Raw genomic sequence first — 21,015 nt, 5'->3', positions numbered from 1 at the left:
GAAAAGTTACTAAGTCCACATTTTTGTACTTTTGCTTTTTGGCTGTTTGGGGGTCTTCTACTTGTTTTCGCCTGGGTTGACGGCTCTGGGGCCATTGCTGGGAAGGTCTAATACCGGATAAAACTGGTTTAAACAACATCCATGAGGAAAAAGGTTTTGGCACTTTTTGTAACTTAGGGTTCGTTAGGGTTAGCCCTAGCAGCAGGATTGCATGTGTTTCGGGGTGTTCTTGATTTTTGCAACTGAGTTCTGGTATTTTAGAGCACTCGTGGGAATGTGTAATTTTTGTTGCAAGTGATTTGAAGAAAATCCATGGTGGGAAAGGGGGGATCACTTACTCTGTGAGAGGCACTTAGTGTTGAAACCATGTAGCCATTTACACTTAAAGGAAGAAAATGACACAGACTTAAGTTTCAGGAAAACAAACTTACTGTTAAACCACCACCCACCAGACTCAAAAGCAGTAAAAAACAGGTATGCTCAGATAAAGTTTCAAAAAGTATATTTGTATAGCCCTAACAAAATAATCTCCCTCAAGACCCTCCCTAACCCGAACGATTGTCTTTCAAAAGTCCCAAAAAGAACCCAACTCCCAAATCCCACCCCCCCGAAAGTCTCTAAAAAAGGGGCAAGGGACACTACGGCAGGATGCTGTTCACTGTAGCGGCCAGGGCATCATACTCCTTGCGGAGGGTGGCATGGTCGAAGCGGAGGCCCTCCACCAAGTTCTTATAGGTTAAGACCTCCTGCTCCAGGTAGGACACTCTGAGGGATAAGCGGCACTGGCGTGCCTTGCAACTCCTGTGGGGGGCAGCTGATGTCTTTGCTGCTCGGCGGTGGCGGTTGGCTTTGGTAGCCTGGCTCCGTACCGCTGGAGCACTGCGCTGGCTGGCTGCCCGTGTGGGCCCGGAGGAGGATGCAGCTGTCGCAGTAGATGTACTAGTAGACTGCGTGTCCTCCTCCTCCAGGGCCAGCAGCCGCCGATATTCTGCAACAGTGGCATCCAGCCTCCGTTGCCGGGCCATTCGAGCCTGCTCCTTCCTTGATGGTTTGTTGGATTTGGAAGGAGCAACCATATAAAGAAAGAAAAACATAGTCTGTAACCAATGCTTTTAAGATTAACACAAAATGATTGAGCAGAAAGTTGTGTCACAGTACAAGTAGCAACTTGAAAGCACAGTACATAACTATTGAGGCCAGTATCTATCTAACCTCCCACTTCTTCATCCTTGGCTTGCTCTAACATTAGTGTGAGTTTAAGGAACAAATTCCACGAGCACTATGGACTTCCATTACAGACGACTATGACAGTAGTACACCAGTCTTATTATTCTTCTTCTCTCTTGTTTATGAAAATTGGTACGTTATCTTCTGCAAGCCGGCATAATGCCAGCACAGTGAACTTGCACCCGAGAAAAACAGACGCACACCATGATGAGTGAGACAGACTTGCGTTACTGTACCGGTACAGTACATGCAGGTGGTGAAGCTCATATTTTTCCATTACAGGTGGCACTGAGAATACTCTGTTAAAAGGGCTACTGCTTAATTAATTTAACTTTCACCCTACAGTGCAAATGAGTACTAGAGAAGGAAAAATAAAAAACTAAATAATCTAATTATCTATCACTTCACATGGGATGTATTTGATTACATATGGGATGACTTTAGGTGCTTTGCTTTTTTGAGTGAACAGTGATACACTCACACATGAATGACGTACTACTATTAAACTAAAATTATTAAGAGAGGTAGGGAGGGTCCACCGTAATAACCGGATATATGCTGTGCTTGCAGTTGCATACAAACTACTGCTACTATTCATGGTAGTATTTGGACAAAATTACAACTTCTTTTCCTTGCCTTTCCTACACTGGAACGGACGTGCGGGTGCGGTGTTACATGCTCTTCAAAGTAACACTTAGTTCAGGGGTCTCCAAACCGGTCCTGGAGGGCTGGATCCATGCCAGAATTTTTGGATATCCCCATTGAGATACATGTAGTTATTTTAAAAATCTGGCATGTATCCGGCCCTCCAGGACCGGTTTGGAGACCCCTGACTTAGTTCATCCAGTGACCGTCTACTCTCTCTAGATACACATATGCTATCTAAGAGTCAGATAGTACCATGATCCAGGCATCCATCCATTCAAAGTATATGCACACATACAGTTTCTGTTTCACCCACCAAGGCTGTTCTTCTTCCACCCATTCTTGCTTCATCATTCACCCAGCCATGCACCATACCATATTCTTCTCAGCCACCTTGGGGACCAAGCAAACACATATCATTCTTCTTTGCCAGTCATCATTAAATTTCTCGTCCTTCCACACTTACTTACACCCTTCTTTCGCTTTTTGTTTTTTTATGTGCACACTATTAAAAGAATCTCTGTGACAAAAGCAGTAACCACAGACATATGCACATAAAATACTGCTTTTCGTTCATCCCATCCATCAAGTTCATCTCAGATCTGATTGGGATTCTTCTCGCCAAAAACTTCACAGCTAAGTCGAAGTACATTTAGAGGAGGCTACTACCTGGTTGATACACCGTGCAGAAAGCACACTCTGCAGTCTTCAATCTCAATAAGTAAGGAATATATAGCTTACCTCTGCCCGCCACCACCATGTGAACCCTCACAGGCACATTGGTGTCGTCCGGCACTTGCACCGCCTCCTCCCCAGAAATGTCCTCCGAGTCCTCATCCACCTCCACCACCACCTCCGCGCTGGCCCCGCCACCAGATGTTCCACCTACAAAGTACATTTAAGAATGTTAGAATACACCACTCACTACTATATAATATTTGGTCTAGGAATAAAGAAATGTGAAAAAAAACAGAAAACAATGTAATAATTTGTGACTGTCTAATCTAAAGTAAAACTTTTCCTTTTTCCAGGGAAGGCTCAGTGCATAGAGCTATTGCTGACTAGAATGGGAGTCCAATGGAATTGCCAAATGTGCAATCTTAGTTAGCTACACAGACAGACTAATGAGAATAATCTAGTAATACCACAGGGAGTCATAGTCGAGGCAGGATAAGAATTTAGATACAGTCTAGAAGAAGATCAAAGACGATTTATAAAAAATCGAATGAGGAACGCTAGGAAAAAATAGGTACTCTATATTAAAATGAAAACTTACTGGGGCCAGCAAAGGAGCCCTCGCCTGGCCGATCCTGGCCTTCTACAGCAGCAGCAACCACCTCCTCCTCTGTCCTCTTGCCCCTGGGGGGAGCTGATGTACAACATGAAAGAAAGAAAGACCCGAAAACATGGATGATTGTTGTCAACCAAATCAAACATTTCAAAAGAACAATAACAAAATATTTTGGCGAAATAGCAAATAGACAACTATTCCACGGGATATATTGACCGATCTCATGTGGTCTACTACGTTATTAGTATTGCTTGATTTGCGGACCGTCGACTTGGAAAGTTCTTATGTAACTCACTAAACAAACTACTAAAAAGGTTCGCCTAGGACTGGCAGGCAGCAGTCCGCAGCACGCGAAGTCACAGACAAAGTCCATCGTGATTGCAGATCAGTGAATACTCAAACTATCAATCCACCACCACTATTTCTTCTTATCGCCATGTGTACAAAGGAAGGACTGGACTTGAGTCTGTAGGGGCTGATTTAGTAGCCCCTTGCGGCTCTTTTGCTCCATTGTTGCGTGACTTTTGTGACGCAGCGGCAGAACAAAAGAGGCGCCATGGTGCGGCGTATATTAACAACGTGACGCATATGGGAGATGCATCACGTTGTAAAGCCCTGCGCCATCAGGGGGCGTTCCGGCGCAAGTTTATTGCTCTTGGTAAAAAACAAAAATTTGCAATATAATAACACACAGAGCGGGAGAAAACAGAGTAGTGATGAAATAGCTAGAAATAGCTACTACTACTCGCCAAGCCCGGGGATCTCTACGCCGAGCACGTCCAGCAAGTCGCGTTCCCGGTCCATGAGATCCGTCCAGCGGTGGGTGGCCTGGTTATAGGTGCGCCGGACCCCAGTGTGTTCAAACATGGCCCGGCACACCTTCTCCCACCGCTTCCGGCGCTCCCGGATCCCGTAGCCGGTAGCGATCTTGCCGCCTCCCATGATGGTCTTGGGGAGGCGGCGCTGGACGTGAAAGACTAGTGCGGTCACCTCCTCCGCACTAAAAATCTCCCGAGCTATAAATGTTTCCCCCCTCAAACGCCCACACGGGAGCCGGGCACGGGGTGCGGGACCCTTCCCCTTCGCGGGCTTCTTCCCGGCTCCCTTTGCCATGGTCTGGGCAGAAAGGAAGCAAAATAATAAAGAAGAAATAGAACAGGGAAGAAGAAAAGAAAAGCGTTTAAAAAAGTAGTTTAAAATTAACAAAAAGTAGCAGAAAACACAAAAATATAGAGCTAGAAAAATAGAGGGATAGATAATAGGTAAAATAGATAAAAAAAAACTTCAAACAAGCAAAGGATGGCAGAGATTCAGAGAGGATACAGAGAGCATGCCCAGAACCATAGCAATGAATGAGAAACAAGATGGCCGCGCCCGTTCACGACCGCGTGGGTAAGTTCGCGCAAGATTTTCCTCGCAATCACACGCGAAATTGTACTAGCGAGCCGCACACTTTGCGAGATTACACATAGCGCCCGGAAACGGAATTACGTCACGCAAACAAGATGGCCGCGCCCATGTACGACCGCTAGGGTAACTTCGTAAACGTTGCGCTACAAGCGGCTTGCGAACACGCAAAAAATCACGCGAACAAACACGCAGCAAAAAAAACAAATCGTGTATTCGCACGAATTCGCGGCTTCCAAAATCGATCTCGCACGGATTTGCGCCCCGCAAATCGCACGAAATTGCAGAAAAACGATTTTTGCAAAACTGAAAGCACCCAGCAGGTGCAAAAGTTCAATCTTAACATTAGTAACCATTCACTCTAGTGCTTCCTGAGGGGCCCACCAGAGTTCAGTTGCCTATTTGCAACTATTCTATGACCCTGCTCTGACCCTCACAGCAGGCTCATAGAATAGCTACATGTAGGCCATAAAGGTCCTGTGAAAAAAAATTGCACTGCAACAGAAAGCAAATTACAGATAAGGAAGGAAGCAGGTGCCAGCCAGACTGGAAGTTTAAAAATCAGTGACACATTAATCAACCCCAAATTAATTCATGGCAGTTGAAGCAGGGCAGGTGTGCTTGCTTTTTTTCACCCCCATAATCTACAGTGATAAACCAACCAGAGGGTGGCAGTGATGTACCAGAGGGTGGCATGGGTTTACCAGAGGGTGGCAGTGGTGAAACAGAGGGTGCTGTGAACCTGTGATGATGAACCAGACGTAGAAACAACATAGTCGCGGCCGTTGCGAGCTGACAAGTAAGTTCGCAATTGCGAACTGGTACACAAACCTCGCGAACTGGCAGAAACCCTTGCGAACACAAAAAAACACAAAAATCCGCAAATTCGCGAGTTCGCGGATTTTGCGGATTGCGAATCCGTAAATACGCAAGTTCGCGTACGCCAGATTCGCAAAATCCACCCATACTTAATCATTGGGTTGCTGTGAGCGTGGTTGCAAATACTTTACACATTTGCCTGGAAGATAAGCCTGGCTGCTCATGCCAAGCTACCAAGGAGGTGAGCGGGGCTATCTCAAAAGGTGACCTTCCTTTCCTGATGTGGAAACGCAGGTCCCTATTTGGCCTAAGGTACCTACCTCAGCCAAACAGGGATCCGGGTCTAACAGTTCTTCAGAGACATCAGGGCCTGGGGTCCTGGAGATGTACCCCTGATTTTGGGGCCTGAATGCAGGAAATGCAGTGATTGTGGGACAGAACTGTTGCTGTGGGTCATGCGTCTCAGGGGAAAATAATCTGCCTTTGGGGCAGACATTGCGAAATTTTTGATCATGCCCTCACCCTTTCAGATTCATCTTTGTGGACATTTCTTAATCCAGAGAGTGCAGGAAGGTCATTTCGTTCATATTGGTGCGCTGTACACACATCCATCATTAATATCTTAAGTCATATATTCTTGTAAACATTCTTTTCAGGCACCATTGCAAAAATATACTGGTAATATTAGCATTATCAGCATGATATGGAATCACCTGTTGGTGTGACCCTAGTAAAGCCATTAACCCACACCATTCTTTGAAAGCCATGTACATAAAAGGTTGATTGTATTGTCAGCAGTCAGAATAACACTTTAATAACAACTTCAGCTGTCAATGGGCTATTTCTAAAACATCAAAGTAAAACGAGCAAATAAAGATGTTTGTGTTTAATTGGCCATCCTTCCAAAATAACTAGCTTGATACTTACACCAATCACTTCCAGAAGTAAATAAGCATTGACAAAACCAATTGGTCTCTGTAATGTGAGAGCTATTGGCTTAGTCAATGCTAATGTCTTTTGACCATGTAGCCCAAGAGCATCCATTTTAAGCGGGGAAGCCTCAATTTATTCATGGTTTCTGGTCTCACTTTGTAATAATGAGCTAGGAAATAAGCATCTATTTGTCTTTCAATCGAAGGCCAAGCACTTTACATGAGCACCAGTAAAATGGTACAAGCTCAAATGCATTGTATATATGCATAGGAAGTTTAAGTGATGTGCCAAGAATCACAGGATGCTTAGTTTATGCCAAGACTCAAGCCCAGTTCACCAGTTCCACGTTCGGAAGCTGTGATCATAATGGCACACCCTGGTTAAAAGGGGGAGTGAATGAGTGAGGCGATGGCTCAAAAAATGAAAGCAATTTAGTCACAGCTGCTGTAAACAAAGAAGCCATCACGTGACCAGCACTTTTCCCTCTCTTCTCCCTGACAAATGTGCATTCAGGGCAGAAACGTGTAGCCCTGAGTAATAACTGAAACTGAAAGTAATTTAGAGGTAACGCAGGGAAGTCACAGGTAGAGACGCATGCTTACGGGGGAGGGAGTCCTGAAATTGTAATGGAGAGTTTGTCAATGCGCAAAATAAATAAGTAATGGAACTTTCTTTATCATGCTTCAGAAGGTCACAAAACAAGAAAGTACACAGTAACCTTAACTCCATATTCGACTGTACGTGCCCAGCTCTCAACGCCACTGTGTCTGATGCCTTCATACACAATCCCAAGGAGGCCTCAATGAACTGGTGTCTGCTGAATATGTGCACAAAAAATCACAAACAATAGCTGGTGGGAGGTGTGGGGCGACGTGGGCTCATGGAGAAGGCGAGTAGGGGTGGATAAGAAGTAGAATGGGGCAAAGGGGAAAACATAAGCACTCATGTGGAGTGCTGAAATACAAAAAAGAATCCCCCAAAAACAGGAGCAATGGAATGGCACAAGTACTTGGCTCATACTCCAGGGTAGTGTGTAACACAAGAAGAGTACATGATACAGGCACGGCTTGACAAAAAGCAAGAAAAGAAATAAGAGTGACGCAGAAGCAATGAAAAGATATGGGTGGGCTGTAATACCACTGTGTGTAAACAACATGTCTCGAAGAGACAGTGCATGCGCTGTCTAGCTTTGACATAAAAAAGGCCATTCTGGTTTTCCAAGTTAACCATTTATTTGTCTAATAGTCCCTGACAGAGCGAATATTTTTGAAAAGGTTTGGAATATTTTAATGCCAAATTAGTAATAAGATGTGTGGGCTGAGTAACTAGCCTCCTAACACACATGTAATTACAATGCTCTAATTCCAAAACAGCACTATTGACTCTGCCTTTGATATCCTGATTCAGGGGTGAACAAATTTAAAGATAAGTTAGCAAGAGACATTGTTACATGCAAATGATCATTCTTTTGCCTGATATTTCAACCACAGTGACATAGATCAGGTCCTTTTGCTCAGAGTCTTTCCAAACAAACAGATGCGTACCAGATATAAATTATAAAACAAGTATTTTGTCCTATTATTTGCATATTTAGGTTTTAGCACAATTTATTTCCATTGTTTTGCGGTGGTGCACAGTGATACCAACTTGATTTCAGTAGGGGCTACTACAAGCAATGTTTCGAATTTTTAAAAAGGAGACAGCACGGAAAGTAGTAAGGTGTGTCCATTGTCAAGCGAACGCGCTCCCGTACTAAAAGGGTGGAGAGGAGTGGATCCCAAAGACGCTACACCTAAGCAAAAGAAGGAGCATTTAATCCTAGTAAGGCATTGAGAATCTAACTTGTAGGGAATCGCTCAACAGGACAAAGATCTAAACCATACATATAAACCAGCGTCTCTCGGGTGCAGGAATTAAAAAACAAATCAGATTAATACAAAAAAACAAAGCCACTTTTGTAAGTAAGGAAAAACAATGCTTGGCAATGAGGCAAAATTAAGCTTTCCAGAGTCAAAGTTGGATCAACCAGTTTTTTTTGTTTTGATGCTGGACCGGTGCAGCGATTTTCTAGACAGAGGTGATCCTGTCACTGGCCATCAATGGTCATCTGCTGAAAATACAGGCTGATTGTGTCACTCAGGGAATTTGAAGTTGGCATCTGATTCTCTGCGGATCCATGAGCCGAACGTTCTGTTGCTGGAGACTCTACTAATCACGTTAATGGATCCCTGATACCTGAGGCCATGCCCAGGAGTTCTGTGAAATTGAATTTTTGGTGAAGCATATAACAAGCACTACATCAGTCTAAGTGCAAACTCACAATACATCAGACCCTTTTTAAAGCAATGTAGCTACAGAAGTTGCATCCGTTGAATAAATCAGAATGGAAACAAGAGTTCCTGAAAGCTACATGTTGCGCTTGACTCTCAAAGAATTGTCCAGGGCAACCAGCTGGCGTAGGAATCCCCTGTTGGGAATAATACCCCGATGCTCTTTTACGGTTTTGATGGCTTCCATGAGGACCATATGTTGGTGGATCATGAGGTAGGCTAACACCAGTGTGGCCGAACGACTGACTCCAATAGCACAGTGAACCAGAATTCTGCCTGTGGGGAGAAAAAAAGGGAATATGGAACATGTTGCTTAACGCATATATCTTATCTTATTCCAACATCAACATGTGAAATCAGATGGGTGGATATAAATGCAGCTTATAAAGCATGATATATAATGATGACTTGGAGCCACATGGACATGTTCTTGTCATACCCACCATTTCTGAAAACATTCTTTGATTGCTTGATGGTAATTTTCATTACACTGAGTACTACTCTTCTCACAATCCCATCAGTGTGAGGGCGAACCCTCATACTTATAAAGAGCCAATCATACCACCCACTCGATTTAACACAAACATTTTTGATCGTGTCCTTGGCCGGGAAATTGGTATCTGGCCTTTCACCTAGATATCATGACTCTAGTACTTAGAAATCCCAGCAGCCCTTGAAGACACAGGGGGATATTTACGAAAAAAAGTTGGAGCATGTTGCTACGCCAAATTTGGCAACGCCCGCTCCGACATTTTTTAAATGCAGGGATGCACCGTATTCACAAGAATATGGCGCAGCCCTGTGTGTTCCCTATCCCAGGCACAATAAAAGCTGCCTAGCGCTAGCGCAGGCACCCTGCCGCCATGTTGCAAAGGTGCCTGGGCTGCGGAGGTGATTGTTTAGCAGAAAGGGACACCTTCCTGCACATAAACAATCAATAATGGCGATTTGCTTAGTGTGCTGCAGAATTCCACACTCCATTAATAAAAGAAAGATCTATGAACATCACTGCAACAAAGGAAATGTTAAAGAAAATCCCAAGCAGGGTCACAAAACATCGCCCAGCAGCAGAAGAAAGGTGTTTTCAATCAAATAACACGGGTTGGGCCCGTTCGGGAGGGGTTGCGCATAGTTCAATATTTTATTGGATTGAGCTCTGGAGCCTTTATCTTTCACCATGATGAACAGGGACTTTTTGAGGCCCCGGGGTCAACCAATCTGGGCAAAGCTCTGTCTTGCTTTCCGCTGTATCCTGTGCCTTCAGCGGCTCCCGTATACTTCAGGTCTGGGACCCCCGGCCCTCTCTCGTCTAATTGTCTCCACTCACCAAGTGTTGTGCACCCCCAGGACCATCCACATTGAGTCAGTTGGCACCCCTAGCCAGTCCACCCTCACCTCCAGGTCACCAAGTGTCTACAGGCCCTCAGGCTGTAGAATAGTGGCATCCCAGCCATCCCTCGACTCAGCCCCCATCAGTGTCTGCTGTCTAGCGTGTAACAGTCGTGGCGGGAGGACCCAACCGTCTCACTCTCCTGCCTAATGGGGCTATTTCCACGCATGTGCAGGCCCCGGTGCGGTCTGCGGCCTACAACATTGGCGAAATCAGTTCCTGGTCCAATCCGGGGCTTGGACTCCCGCACTACCCCCTCCGGTTCATCCGGCTGGGGAGCCTCCCGCACTTATGCCGTATTCCTGCTAGCAAGGGAGGGTCCCGGCCACGGCATCACCGCCTGGCCAGCCTCACCTCTCTCAGGATCCACATGACTCAGCGCCTCCCACTGTAGATCTCTTGGCGTGCGGTGCTCCGGAGCTGTTGTCCTGATAACGGCACTGCACTGCAGGCCGCCAATGCCCCCTCAGCCAAGCACACCCGTACGCCCTTGGCCTTCAAGTCAAGCAGAGGGTGCCAGGGAGGCAGGCCAAGATGACAGCTCCTATAATGATGCTGGTAACATGCAGGAATGAGGAGGCAGACTCGTTGACTATGGAGAAGGTAGCTTTATTATAATTACATGGATCGCGGGAGAGCGCCGAGCGTCCGTTCTGCTCTGATCCGCGGGCTCTCCTCTCGCGCATGCGCACTCGCTCGGACTGGGCGTCTTCGCGTGTTGCGTCATGACGCAACGCGCGAATACTAGAGCACAACTCTACATATCGCCCCTTTTTTATACATACACAAAAGAGTCCTCTGAGTCACCAGGGGCTTAACATCCCCCTAGTTCAAAGTCTCTGTAATGATTGGGTCTGACCACCACTCTACCGGCGCGGGTGCGTCTTACCGGCGTGGAGGCCTCTCTGGTGCAGTTCTCTTCAGGGCTTACAGTCTTGTCTCTCTGCTGACTCAGCTCGGCTCTTTTCGGTGTCACACACCTTTCTCCCTGTGTTTCCTCTGCAACGGGTCTTTCTTGATCTCCCAAGTCCCCGTAAGATCCTTCTTCTGTCTGGTGCTCTTCCCCAGCTGATGTACATCCTTCTCTGTCTGTTGGCCCTTGATCTTGTAGAGCTCTCTCTTGATCTTGTAGGGCTCTCTCTTCCTCCGCAGGCCACTGAAGGATCTTGTTGATTTTAGCCATGCGGTCTTGGGACCACACGTTCCCGTCGCTGAGTAACGCAGCTCTATTGTATACTTCTTCTACTTGCAGAGGCGGGCTGTATTTGGTTTCTCCTTTCTTTTTCAACACAGCCAGTTTGACTCTCACCCACTCCCCTCTTTCAAGTGCTGTCTCTTGTACGTTTCTCCTCCGGTTATAATAGTCGGTATATACTTTCTGAGCTCTCTCTAGGTTATGTTGCACTACTGCAGGAGACCATTTGCTGGTGATGGTCTTTTCTCTCCAAACCACATTGTCCTTCGTGAAGGGGTGCCTGCCTCTCAGTATTTGGAATGGGCTGTACCCGGTGGAGGTGGGGGTAATACGGTAGGCCCATATCATCTTCAGTATCTCTTTTTCCCAATCCTTGCCTTTCATGATGGAAGCTTGGATGGACCCCATGATGACCCGATTGAATCTTTCCACCTGTCCGTTGCTCGAGGGGTGGTATATAGAAGTGTGTTTGGTTTTGATCCCATTCCTTTCTGCATACTTGTACCATTTCTCAGAGGTAAATTGAGGGCCATTGTCGCTCAGGATTGTCCTCGGGATCCCTTCTCTCAGGAAAACTGACGTGAGGAACTTTATCACTGTTTCAGAGTCCATTTCTTCTTGGATATGAATTTCCGGCCACTTTGAGTATTTGTCCACCAATACACATACATACTTCGGCACTCCTTGGTTGTCCAGAACAGGTCCTGAAATGTCGACCAAGATATCTTCCCAGGGGTCGCGTGGCTGGTCAAATTTCCCCAAAGCTGGCCTTAGAGGTTTCAGGATTTTGTCAGCTCCTTGGCACTGGCCACAGTCTCTCACATGTCTTTCCACTTGTAGGTCTAGTCCAGGCCACCAGTACATTTGCTTCACTCTCATTTTGGTTTTGACAATCCCGAGATGCCCTTCATGTAACTGTGTCAACAGGAACGGGATCAAACTAGTAGGAGGCACCACCTTGTCTCCTCGGTATAGAAAGATGCCTGAGTCACTCACAGACAGTTCTTCTCGGACTTCATAGAATTTCCGGAGCTCATCCTTTACTCTCTTCTTTTCGGGCCAGCCCTTGATTATGTGTTCTTTGACCTCCCGGATCTCTCTATCCTCTTCATATGCTAAGACCCATTCTTGCTTACTGATAACTCTTTCTGGATCTTCCGTTATCGCTATCATTTCTTCATCCTCAGAGGAGAGGTTTGGGGCTTCTTTCATGGCTGAGGCTCTACTAAGGTAATCAGCTACCTTGTTGCGTGTCCCCGGTATATACTCCACGTCATACCGGTGCTCCAGTAGTTTCAACGACATCTTGGCTATGCGTGGCATGGCAGTCGCATGTCCACTCGAGGTTAGCACTTTGACTAGCGGCTTGTGGTCCGTCTGCAGTCGAAATCTCGTGCCCCACAGGAACTGCCGGAACTTCCCCATGGCCCATACCACCACTAGCATTTCTTTCTCCATCACACTATATTTCTGTTCTGTGGGTGATAGAGTCCTGGAGGCAAAGCTGAGGGTCTCCACGGTTCCGTCTGTCCTCTCCTGCGCGAGGACCACTCCCAGTCCCTTCTCACTGGCGTCTGTCATCAGAATGGTCTGTCCCATGGGGTCATATCCTTGTAATGGCACCGCTTGGCTTGTGTTCCTTTTCAACTCTTCAAATTCTTTCTGCGCTTCCTGGTTCCACTTGAACACTGTCTTGTCTCTTGTCAGCTGCCTCAGGTGATGTGTTTTAGTAGCGAAGTGCTGGACAAACTTGCTATAATACTCGGCCATCCCCAGGAAGGATCTCACCTCCTCTTTGCTGTCAGGTGCCCTGGCCTCACAGATTGCCTTTACGTTCTCCTTTTTTGGCTTTATTCCGTGTTCTCCTATTTCATGTCCCAGGTAAGTGACTGATGTCATTCCTAGTCAACATTTCTCCCATTCTGCTGTCAGGCTGTTTCTTGTAGTACGCCCAGTACCTTGTCCAATTTCCTGTCGTGGTCCTCCCGGTCTTTCCCCATTACCAAAATATCATCCTGAAAGTATTGGATGCCTTCGATGTCCTTGAATAGACGATGCATTAACTTTTGGAACACCGCTGCAGCTGAGGCCAGGCCAAAAGGCATCCTGCGAAATTGATAGCATCCAAAGGGCGTTATGAAGGATGTGAGTTTCCGGCTTGTGGGATATAGGTCTATTTGATGATAGGCAGACGTAAGGTTGATAGTGGAGAACCACTTTACTCCTCTCGTTTTGGCCAGCATTTCTTCTATGCGGGGCAACGGGAATTTTCCCACGATCAGGCACTTATTAAGTTCCCGGAGGTCCACACACAGACGCACCTTGCCATTTGGTTTTCTCGCCACGACCAAGGGCGCCAGCCACTCCGAACTGTCTATGGGTTCGATTATTCCCTGTTCTTCCAGTCTACGCAATTCTTGTTGTACTGCTTCCTTCACTGCTAGGGGCACTCTCCTAACTTTGTGGGACACTGGGTTGGACTTCTCCTTGAGCAGAATTTTGTGCGTGAACTTTTCTAGTTTGCCGTCCTTCCCTCCGAACACTCTCGGGAAGTCCCTTTTTAACTTCTCCAAGGCCGGCCAAATCTCAGGGGCTGTCATCAACACTTGGATGTCTCCTCCAGGGTCCAGTTTTATCCCCAAGTCACCTTCATCCATCCAACCTAAGACTGATGGACCTTTTTCTGCCACATATAGCTTGCACTCTGCTGTCCTTCCTCTGAATTTGAACTTTAGAGTCCTGTACCCTACGATGGGGATGGGTGTGTTCAAGTATGTCACCGGCCGTATGTCTGGTGGTTCCAATCTGGGTCCTAGGCTGGGCTCGAACTCTTCTTCCCATACTGATCTTTGGATTATGGTGAACTGGGACCCCGAGTCTATCACAATCTTGATTTTCACACCTCCTATTACCATGTCGCCTTGAGGTTTGCGAGAACGCTTGTTCCCTATTCCCAGCACCTGCTCCTCTATACACAACACATGGTCATCGTCGTCCAGCTCGTCCTCTTCTCCTTCTGTGCGGTCTTGTGTTAGGTACTTCACCACTGGTCTCTTCATTTTCCTGCGACACACTTTTTCATAGTGGCCCAGTAGGCCACAGAACATACATTTCGCCCGAAACGCCAGGCAGCGTTTATCCTGGGCCGCGTGGTTTGGACTTCCGCACCTGTAGCACGTGGACTTGCTTTCCATGGGTTGTTTCCTCGTCTCTCCGGTTCTTTCCGCCCATCTGTTGGTCCCTTTACATTCTCCCTGCGCAGTTCTATTCCTTGCTGAAGGTTCCGACTCTCCTATCCTGTTCACCATGGTTTTCAGGGTGGATTCCCTTTTCGCTGCTTCGGCACATCGTTTCGACAATTCCGCTTTCTTCACCATGGCTATGACTTCTTTCAGCGACGCTTCTCCATGTGCCCATAGTTTATCCTGCACAGTCTTGTTGGTGGTGTGCATTACAATTTGGTCTTTTATAAATTCGTCATGCAATGCCCCATACTTGCACGTCATCGCTAATCGACGTAGAGCAGCGACATAATCATCGATGGATTCTCCTGCTTCTTGCTTCCTTTGCTGGAAATTGTAGCGGTCGATGGAGACACATACTGCTGGGCGGTAGTGATTGTCTAGATCTTCTAAGGAATGCTTGAAGACGTCAACGTCCTCTTGTGGTCTCGTCGTGGGCACTAAGTTCGTGAAGACTCTTATTCCCTCCGGGCCCAGATTGTGTAAGAGTATCCTTCTTCTCCTCACGCTGGGGAAGGGTTCCCCGTTTTCATCTTCCAGGGCCTCAAGTTAATTTTTGAAATACTCCCTCCAGTCTTCACACTTAATATGGGGTTCACCAGGTTTGGGCAAGAACGGGACTGGCGCAGTGAGTGACGACGTCTGCGTGCTCATTCTGGCCTGTTCCTCCGGTTCCGCTCCCTGGTTTCTTGGGCTGGGCGCGCTTGCGTTCCCACCTTGCGTCTGGTTTGGTCGGGGTTCTCCTGCACCCCCTTCTCTGTGGTCTTCTTGTTCCGCCAGGGCCTCTGTGGGGTTTTATCGATTTGCTCTGCGGTTCACCCCCTTGGTTCCCGCCTTCTGGCACTGGTGCATGCAGTGGGTGCTCTCCGCCTGTCTGTGCTTCTGCCGCGCTCTCCCTGCGATCTTCCTTTGACTACCTGGACATTGTTTCTTCCCGCGTTGTCTCCTGTCAAGGTGGGCTCATGTGGGGTGTATTCCTCTCCTCCTTGTGCTGCTCCTCCGTTGTTCTGCTTTATTTCTATATATTATTATTTATTTATTTATTCATTTATTTTTTGTTGTGTGGGCAATCCCACTCCTCGTCGCCACTATAATGATGCTGGTAACATGCAGGAATGAGGAGGCAGACTCGGTGACTATGGAGAATGTAGCTTTATTATAATTACATGGATCGCGGGAGAGCGCTGAGCGTCCGTTCTGCTCTGATCCGTGGGCTCTCCTCTCACGCATGCGCACTCGCTCGGACTGGGCGTCTTCGCGTGTTGCGTCATGACGCAATGCGCGAAGACAAGAGCACAACTCTAGAGCTCCTTCCTCCGGCACTCGGATTCCAGCACTGTTTGCGCTGATCAAGCTGCGTCTCAGAGCAAAATACCAAAGTTGAATGATGCCCCTGGCCCGGCCGATTTCTTCGGTGAGGTCGGTGCTCAAATGCACCGCAGGATTCTGCTGGATATTTGCCTCGCTGGGACGGTGCTCCGAAAAGCACGTCCTACTTTGCCATCTTGTCGCCCATAGTGGAATGATAGATGTTTGCATGAATGCTTGTTCATTGAAGGTGGTCGGCAATGGCATACGTAACCAAGGACTCCAAAGGGTCAACAGATTGTATATTTTGCTAACCTCTTAATCTTGTATACTTTAGTATATTTTAACAGGGCAGTACATATTTTGTTTATCCCTTTTCTGATAATTTACGGGGCGAAGGTCCACCAATTGTACTTGTAATTTAGGACCTCGCTAGCTACTTGAATGTGTATTTTTTAGAATGATTGTTTTAATGTATTGTATGATTATTGCATTTGCACTTTTATGGCCTATTTACCAAAATAAAGTATTCGAAATTAAATGAAATGGATGCTTGAATGGATGGATACCTGTATGAGTACATGGATGGATGTCTGGTTTCTTTAAGGAGGACTGGGTCTTGCTCCACCTACAGATGTAATAACACAATTGGGTGATTTCCCCAAGACATTATCCACAAGGACAATGTTTTAGACCTGGGCCTTCGTGTTACAAAGAGTTAACAGGCACCAGTCTACAGTACCCAAAATGCACTAGGATGGGAAAGGACGGAACAGAACAGAAACATGTGTTGATTACATGGAGTGCGAGAACCCTTATCGAGATCATATATTTTTGGGCTGCAAAATGTCACCATCTCGTTCCTTTTACACGTGCCTCGGAGGCCCCTGGTGGTCTCACTGAAGCAGGTTTCACACAAGTGTGATCAAACAGCACATTCGAGCAACCAAGACTGCCAGAGTTTCAACACCTGCATTTAATTTTACCACATACAAACCAGCCCCCTTGTTGTGTTGCACGCAGGAAATGTAATACTCTGTTGTTCACGAAGTTCTACAAGTAGGTATGGAGTACTTCCTATATATTACTCAGCAGCCTTCTGGCACAGGTCACATTAACCGCAGCAAATGGAGGGGGGCTATCTGTAAATCCAAACCTGGGGTAAAGCACAGTGATTACTCGTGTCTGTACAAACCAGTCAGCCTAAGCTCTGCGGGGTGAAAGCAATACAGGGGTCAGAACGAGCAGATATCTAAGGAAGTTACAAAGATACAAGAGTAGACCTAGATGAAGCTTACAGCACAAAGAATAAATAAACCAGACAGACGTGTTTTCTGCTGTAGCAGCAGCTGCTTTTTCTGGGAAAACAAGGCAGTTTTTTTTTTAGTTAGGCTGGATGATTTTTTAATTCTTTTTTTTCTAAGAACCTACGTGCAGGGGAGGGGAGCAAAGAGTGCTGCGATCAAACAACTTAACAGCTTCTGAAGGGGGAGGGGAGAGAGAGAACAGGAGAGGAAAGTGGGGGCCGCTCGGCCCCCACGCACACATGGCTGTGCCCGGCCCCTCCCCTTGGCCAGTCCTGATTGGGCGCGCGTCCCGCCTTGCCCCGGAAGCAGTTTCGCGCTTCCGGGGCAAGGGGGCGGGACCGCGGCATCCGTGGGGCTCAAGAGCCTGGGGAGCGCGGGAAGCGGCCTCTTTGTGCCCGTGCTCCCCAGGCTCGCTCCTTGCCCCGCGGTGGGCACTCTAATTTTCTCTCTTTTCTCTTTGCAGGTGCTGCAGCTTCGTGGGCGCTGTCGTTTCGGCACAGGAGGAGCAGCTTCGTGGGCGCCGGCGGTTCGTCATCGGAACACACACCGAGTGCGCGGAGAGTTGCGGGCTGCTCGCGCTGGTCAGGGACCCGTTAGACTTTAAGGCGGCTCGAGGTAGTGTGCGGGGGGCAGCGGGAGTGAGGACCGGCTCATCGGAGCGGTTTTAGAGGCGCACAGGCGCCGAGGTTGCAGCGAGGGAGCAGCGTGTGCTCTGAAGCAGGAACGGCTAATTTTTTATGTAATGCGAAGCAGGGTCGGTAAGGGCAGCAGCCGGAGGGGAGACCGAGAGGGTTGTTTTCTGCTCAAGTGTTCATTTCACAAATAATTGAATGATAAATGCCCCGTTAAACGTGTTGCCTTAGTACAGTGAAAGGGAAGTTTTATTGACAATTGACACACTGGAGTAGCACTGCGCCTGGTTCGTGTAGGTTGTGTAGTACCATTTAGTAATGCCAGAGTGAGCGTTGTGCAAATTACGATAATTAATTTTACATTACATGCCTGTGGATATTTACATGCTGTTGTTGATGTTCTTTGCTAATATCTCTGTATGCTGACAGAAGTGAATAGGCTTAGGACTCAAGGTTGAGGGGGCATATTTCTGGGCAAATCACTCAAGGACTCAAGGTTGAGGGAGCATATTTCTGGTCAAATCACTCAAGCTCACTGTATTCTTTCTGAATGGGACAAAAATTACACCTTTATTAATTTTAGGCTTGTTTGTTTTGCTTGAACATATTATTGACTGTATGCTTATATAGAGCTGGAATGGGAATTTTCCCCATTTTGTGGAATAGCAGCGATTTCGGTTTTTAACGAATTTTCTCATTTTAGGAGCGCAAGACTAGGATCGCTGCGGGCCGGGTAGCTGGAGGAGCTCACGGTGGACGGTGGATCCTGAGGACACGGGCAGGCCTGCATTTCACTGCTTCTGGCGGGCCGCTGGGCTAGAGTTCGCTCGCCTAAACACTCCAGGCTAGCTGGTGTGTGCGGTCACAGTTGCGTGGTGCCTGCGGCCAGCTCGTGAGCCTCCAACTTGGTCAGGTACGGAGCACGGTGTGCTCATAAGTAAACTATTGTGTAGTGTAGGTGCAGGGCAACATGTCTGCCAGGAAAAACAAGTGTGGAATTAATGTTTCAAACAATGATGTGCAGGATGTCAGCTATGAACAAACGATTAGGGAAGGTGGACAAGTTGGATAAGACAGTGGCAGAGTTGGGAGCAAGGGTGGATGCACAGGCAGGCCCATCGGGAAGGCCGAAGCGGACCATTGTGCCCCCAAACCAAGAGGGGAATTTGAGACACCACCCAAACGTGCCAGAACTAAGAAAGTGGGGGGTCGCCCTCCCAGGTCCGGCGAGGGTGGGGGGGTCCCCGAGTCCAACCCCTAATATACTGCCTGTGGTTCCGAGTGCGCCAATTACTATCCCTCACCCCCCGGCGGGTGTTCCGGCCCCTGTCCCGCAGCCACCGTCAGTGAATGCGCCAGTAGCCCCCCTTAATATCCCGGCACCAGTCGCGCCGGCGACCGGTCCTGTCCCGGCAATTGTCCCACCGGTCACTACAGCCCCAGGACCAGTGCCGCCCGAACTGGCAGCACAGATAGCGGCGGTGCTTCCTTGGTTGGGGATTGGAGGAGTGGTACCTGCTGCAGCAGATCCCGCGGCAGAAGCCCAAAAAATGGTTGCTCAAATAGTGTTGGCTACGGGTGGGAGTGGCACCCCAAGTGCGCCGATTTCTCCCCAGACAGGTCCAGCGAACGATGGCGAGGCGGTCAAGACAGTGGACGCAAAACAGCCCACCGAAAGTGGTAAGGAGGTAGCCCTGCCGGTGCTGGGCGAGGGCGCAATTCCCTCCAGGGGGGATTCTTTAGCGCAGCATGTGTCTCAAAGTGTGAAGGAGTTAATCTGGGCAGACAAATATGTGAATATTTTTTCGTTATTAATCGACAACAGGGAATGGGAATATGCAAAAACTCAGAAGGATATGATGTTGCCTAGTGAGTGGCGATCCCAACTGTACAAATTTAGGGTGGAAGAGACACTCGCCAATTGGATCAGGGCCCTTTCTGTGTAGGGTGCTGTGATTGGGGAACGCTTCTCAGGTATGCAAACTGTGATGGCCTGCTATCAGAGCAGGATTATAATGTACCATGAGAATCATGGGGGGGGATGCATGGAAGGAGTACGACATAGCCTTCAGGAAATCAAGGGAGTTCAACAAGTCATTAGCTTGGGACACGGTCGATTCCATTTCCTGGCAATCCCAGTTTGAGAAGGGTAAGACCGCAAGTACAAGCGCCTACGGTAACAAGGGGTATTCCCCCAGACCCCAGCAGCCCTTTCAGCAGCCCTTTCGATCAGCGCAAGGGGGGGAGTCGGGCAACAAGTTCAGAGGTAGTGCAGGCGGGAAAGGAGTGTGCTGGGATTTCAATAGGCGGACGTGCAACAGGGCACCAGGCACATGTAAATTCAGGCACGCGTGTAACTTATGCGGCCATCCGTCCCACCCAGGGACTACATGCCGGTCAAAAGGCAATAGGTCTGGCAACAGGGGGAGGAGGAAACCAGAATAACATAATCCAGCCCCTGGTGGCGCATTCTCCTATTTTGGTATCAGCTATGATCCCCTGGCTCAACAGGTAACCTAATCACACTTCCGCAAGGATGTTACAGGAGGGTTTCAAGCATGGTTTCCGGATTCCGGCTGGGGGTTACACTGGGGCACCACAGTGTAAGAACCAGTTGTCAGTTCAGATGAACCCCATGGTGGTAGCGAACAAAATAGAAAAGGAACTGCGCCTAGGTATGGGTAGCGGGGCCTTTTCCTGACATCCCTGTGCATAATTTTGTGTGCTCGCCTTTAGGAGTGGTACCTAAGAAGGCTAATACACAATTTGTCGGCACCTAAGGGCATATCTTTGAATGATGCCATAGATGAGTCAATTTGTAGTGTGAAATATGCATCCTTTGACCAGGCTGTGGAAATGTTGAGGACTTTGGGCCCTGGGGCACTGATGGCCAAATCAGACATAGAGTCAGCCTTTAGGCTTCTCCCAGTGCACCCGGCAGATCAGCACCTGTTAGGTTTCTCCTTCGATGGTAAATACTACATGGATATGTGCATGCCCATGGGCTGCTCTATTTCATGTGCATACTTTGAGCAATTCAGCTCCTTCCTAGAGTGGGTCTTGAGACAATCTACAGGTCATCAGTCGGTCATGCATTACCTAGACGATTTTCTTTTCCTGGGCCCGGCGGGCTCTCGGGAGGGCGCGTGTGCATTGCAGGAGTTTTGCGTGCTCATGCGTACTTTTGGGGTCCCGCTAGCGCAGGGGAAAACGGTTGGGCCAGTGACGTGCCTAGAATTTCTGGGAATTGAGCTGGATTCGGTGGAAGGATGTTTCAGGTTACCCAAAG

General features: G+C 47.9%; 1 protein-coding gene across 1 annotated transcript in view; it reads right to left on the bottom strand.

Moving 5' to 3' along the window:
- Nucleotides 1-7,535: 7,535 nt before the first annotated feature.
- DUSP26 (dual specificity phosphatase 26) overlaps nucleotides 7,536-21,015 on the bottom strand; it is a 45,261-nt gene continuing 31,781 nt past the window's right edge. Inside the window, exon 3 of the mRNA XM_078666178.1 lies at nucleotides 7,536-8,928. Coding sequence (XP_078522304.1) covers nucleotides 8,729-8,928 — 200 coding nt within the window. The 3' untranslated portion in view covers nucleotides 7,536-8,728. The remainder of the gene's footprint in view (nucleotides 8,929-21,015) is intronic.

This window comes from Lissotriton helveticus, chromosome 11 (genome assembly GCF_964261635.1).
Source record: "Lissotriton helveticus chromosome 11, aLisHel1.1, whole genome shotgun sequence".
Taxonomy (NCBI): Eukaryota; Metazoa; Chordata; class Amphibia; order Caudata; family Salamandridae; genus Lissotriton; species Lissotriton helveticus.
This window is presented reverse-complemented; position numbering and strand designations above follow the sequence as displayed.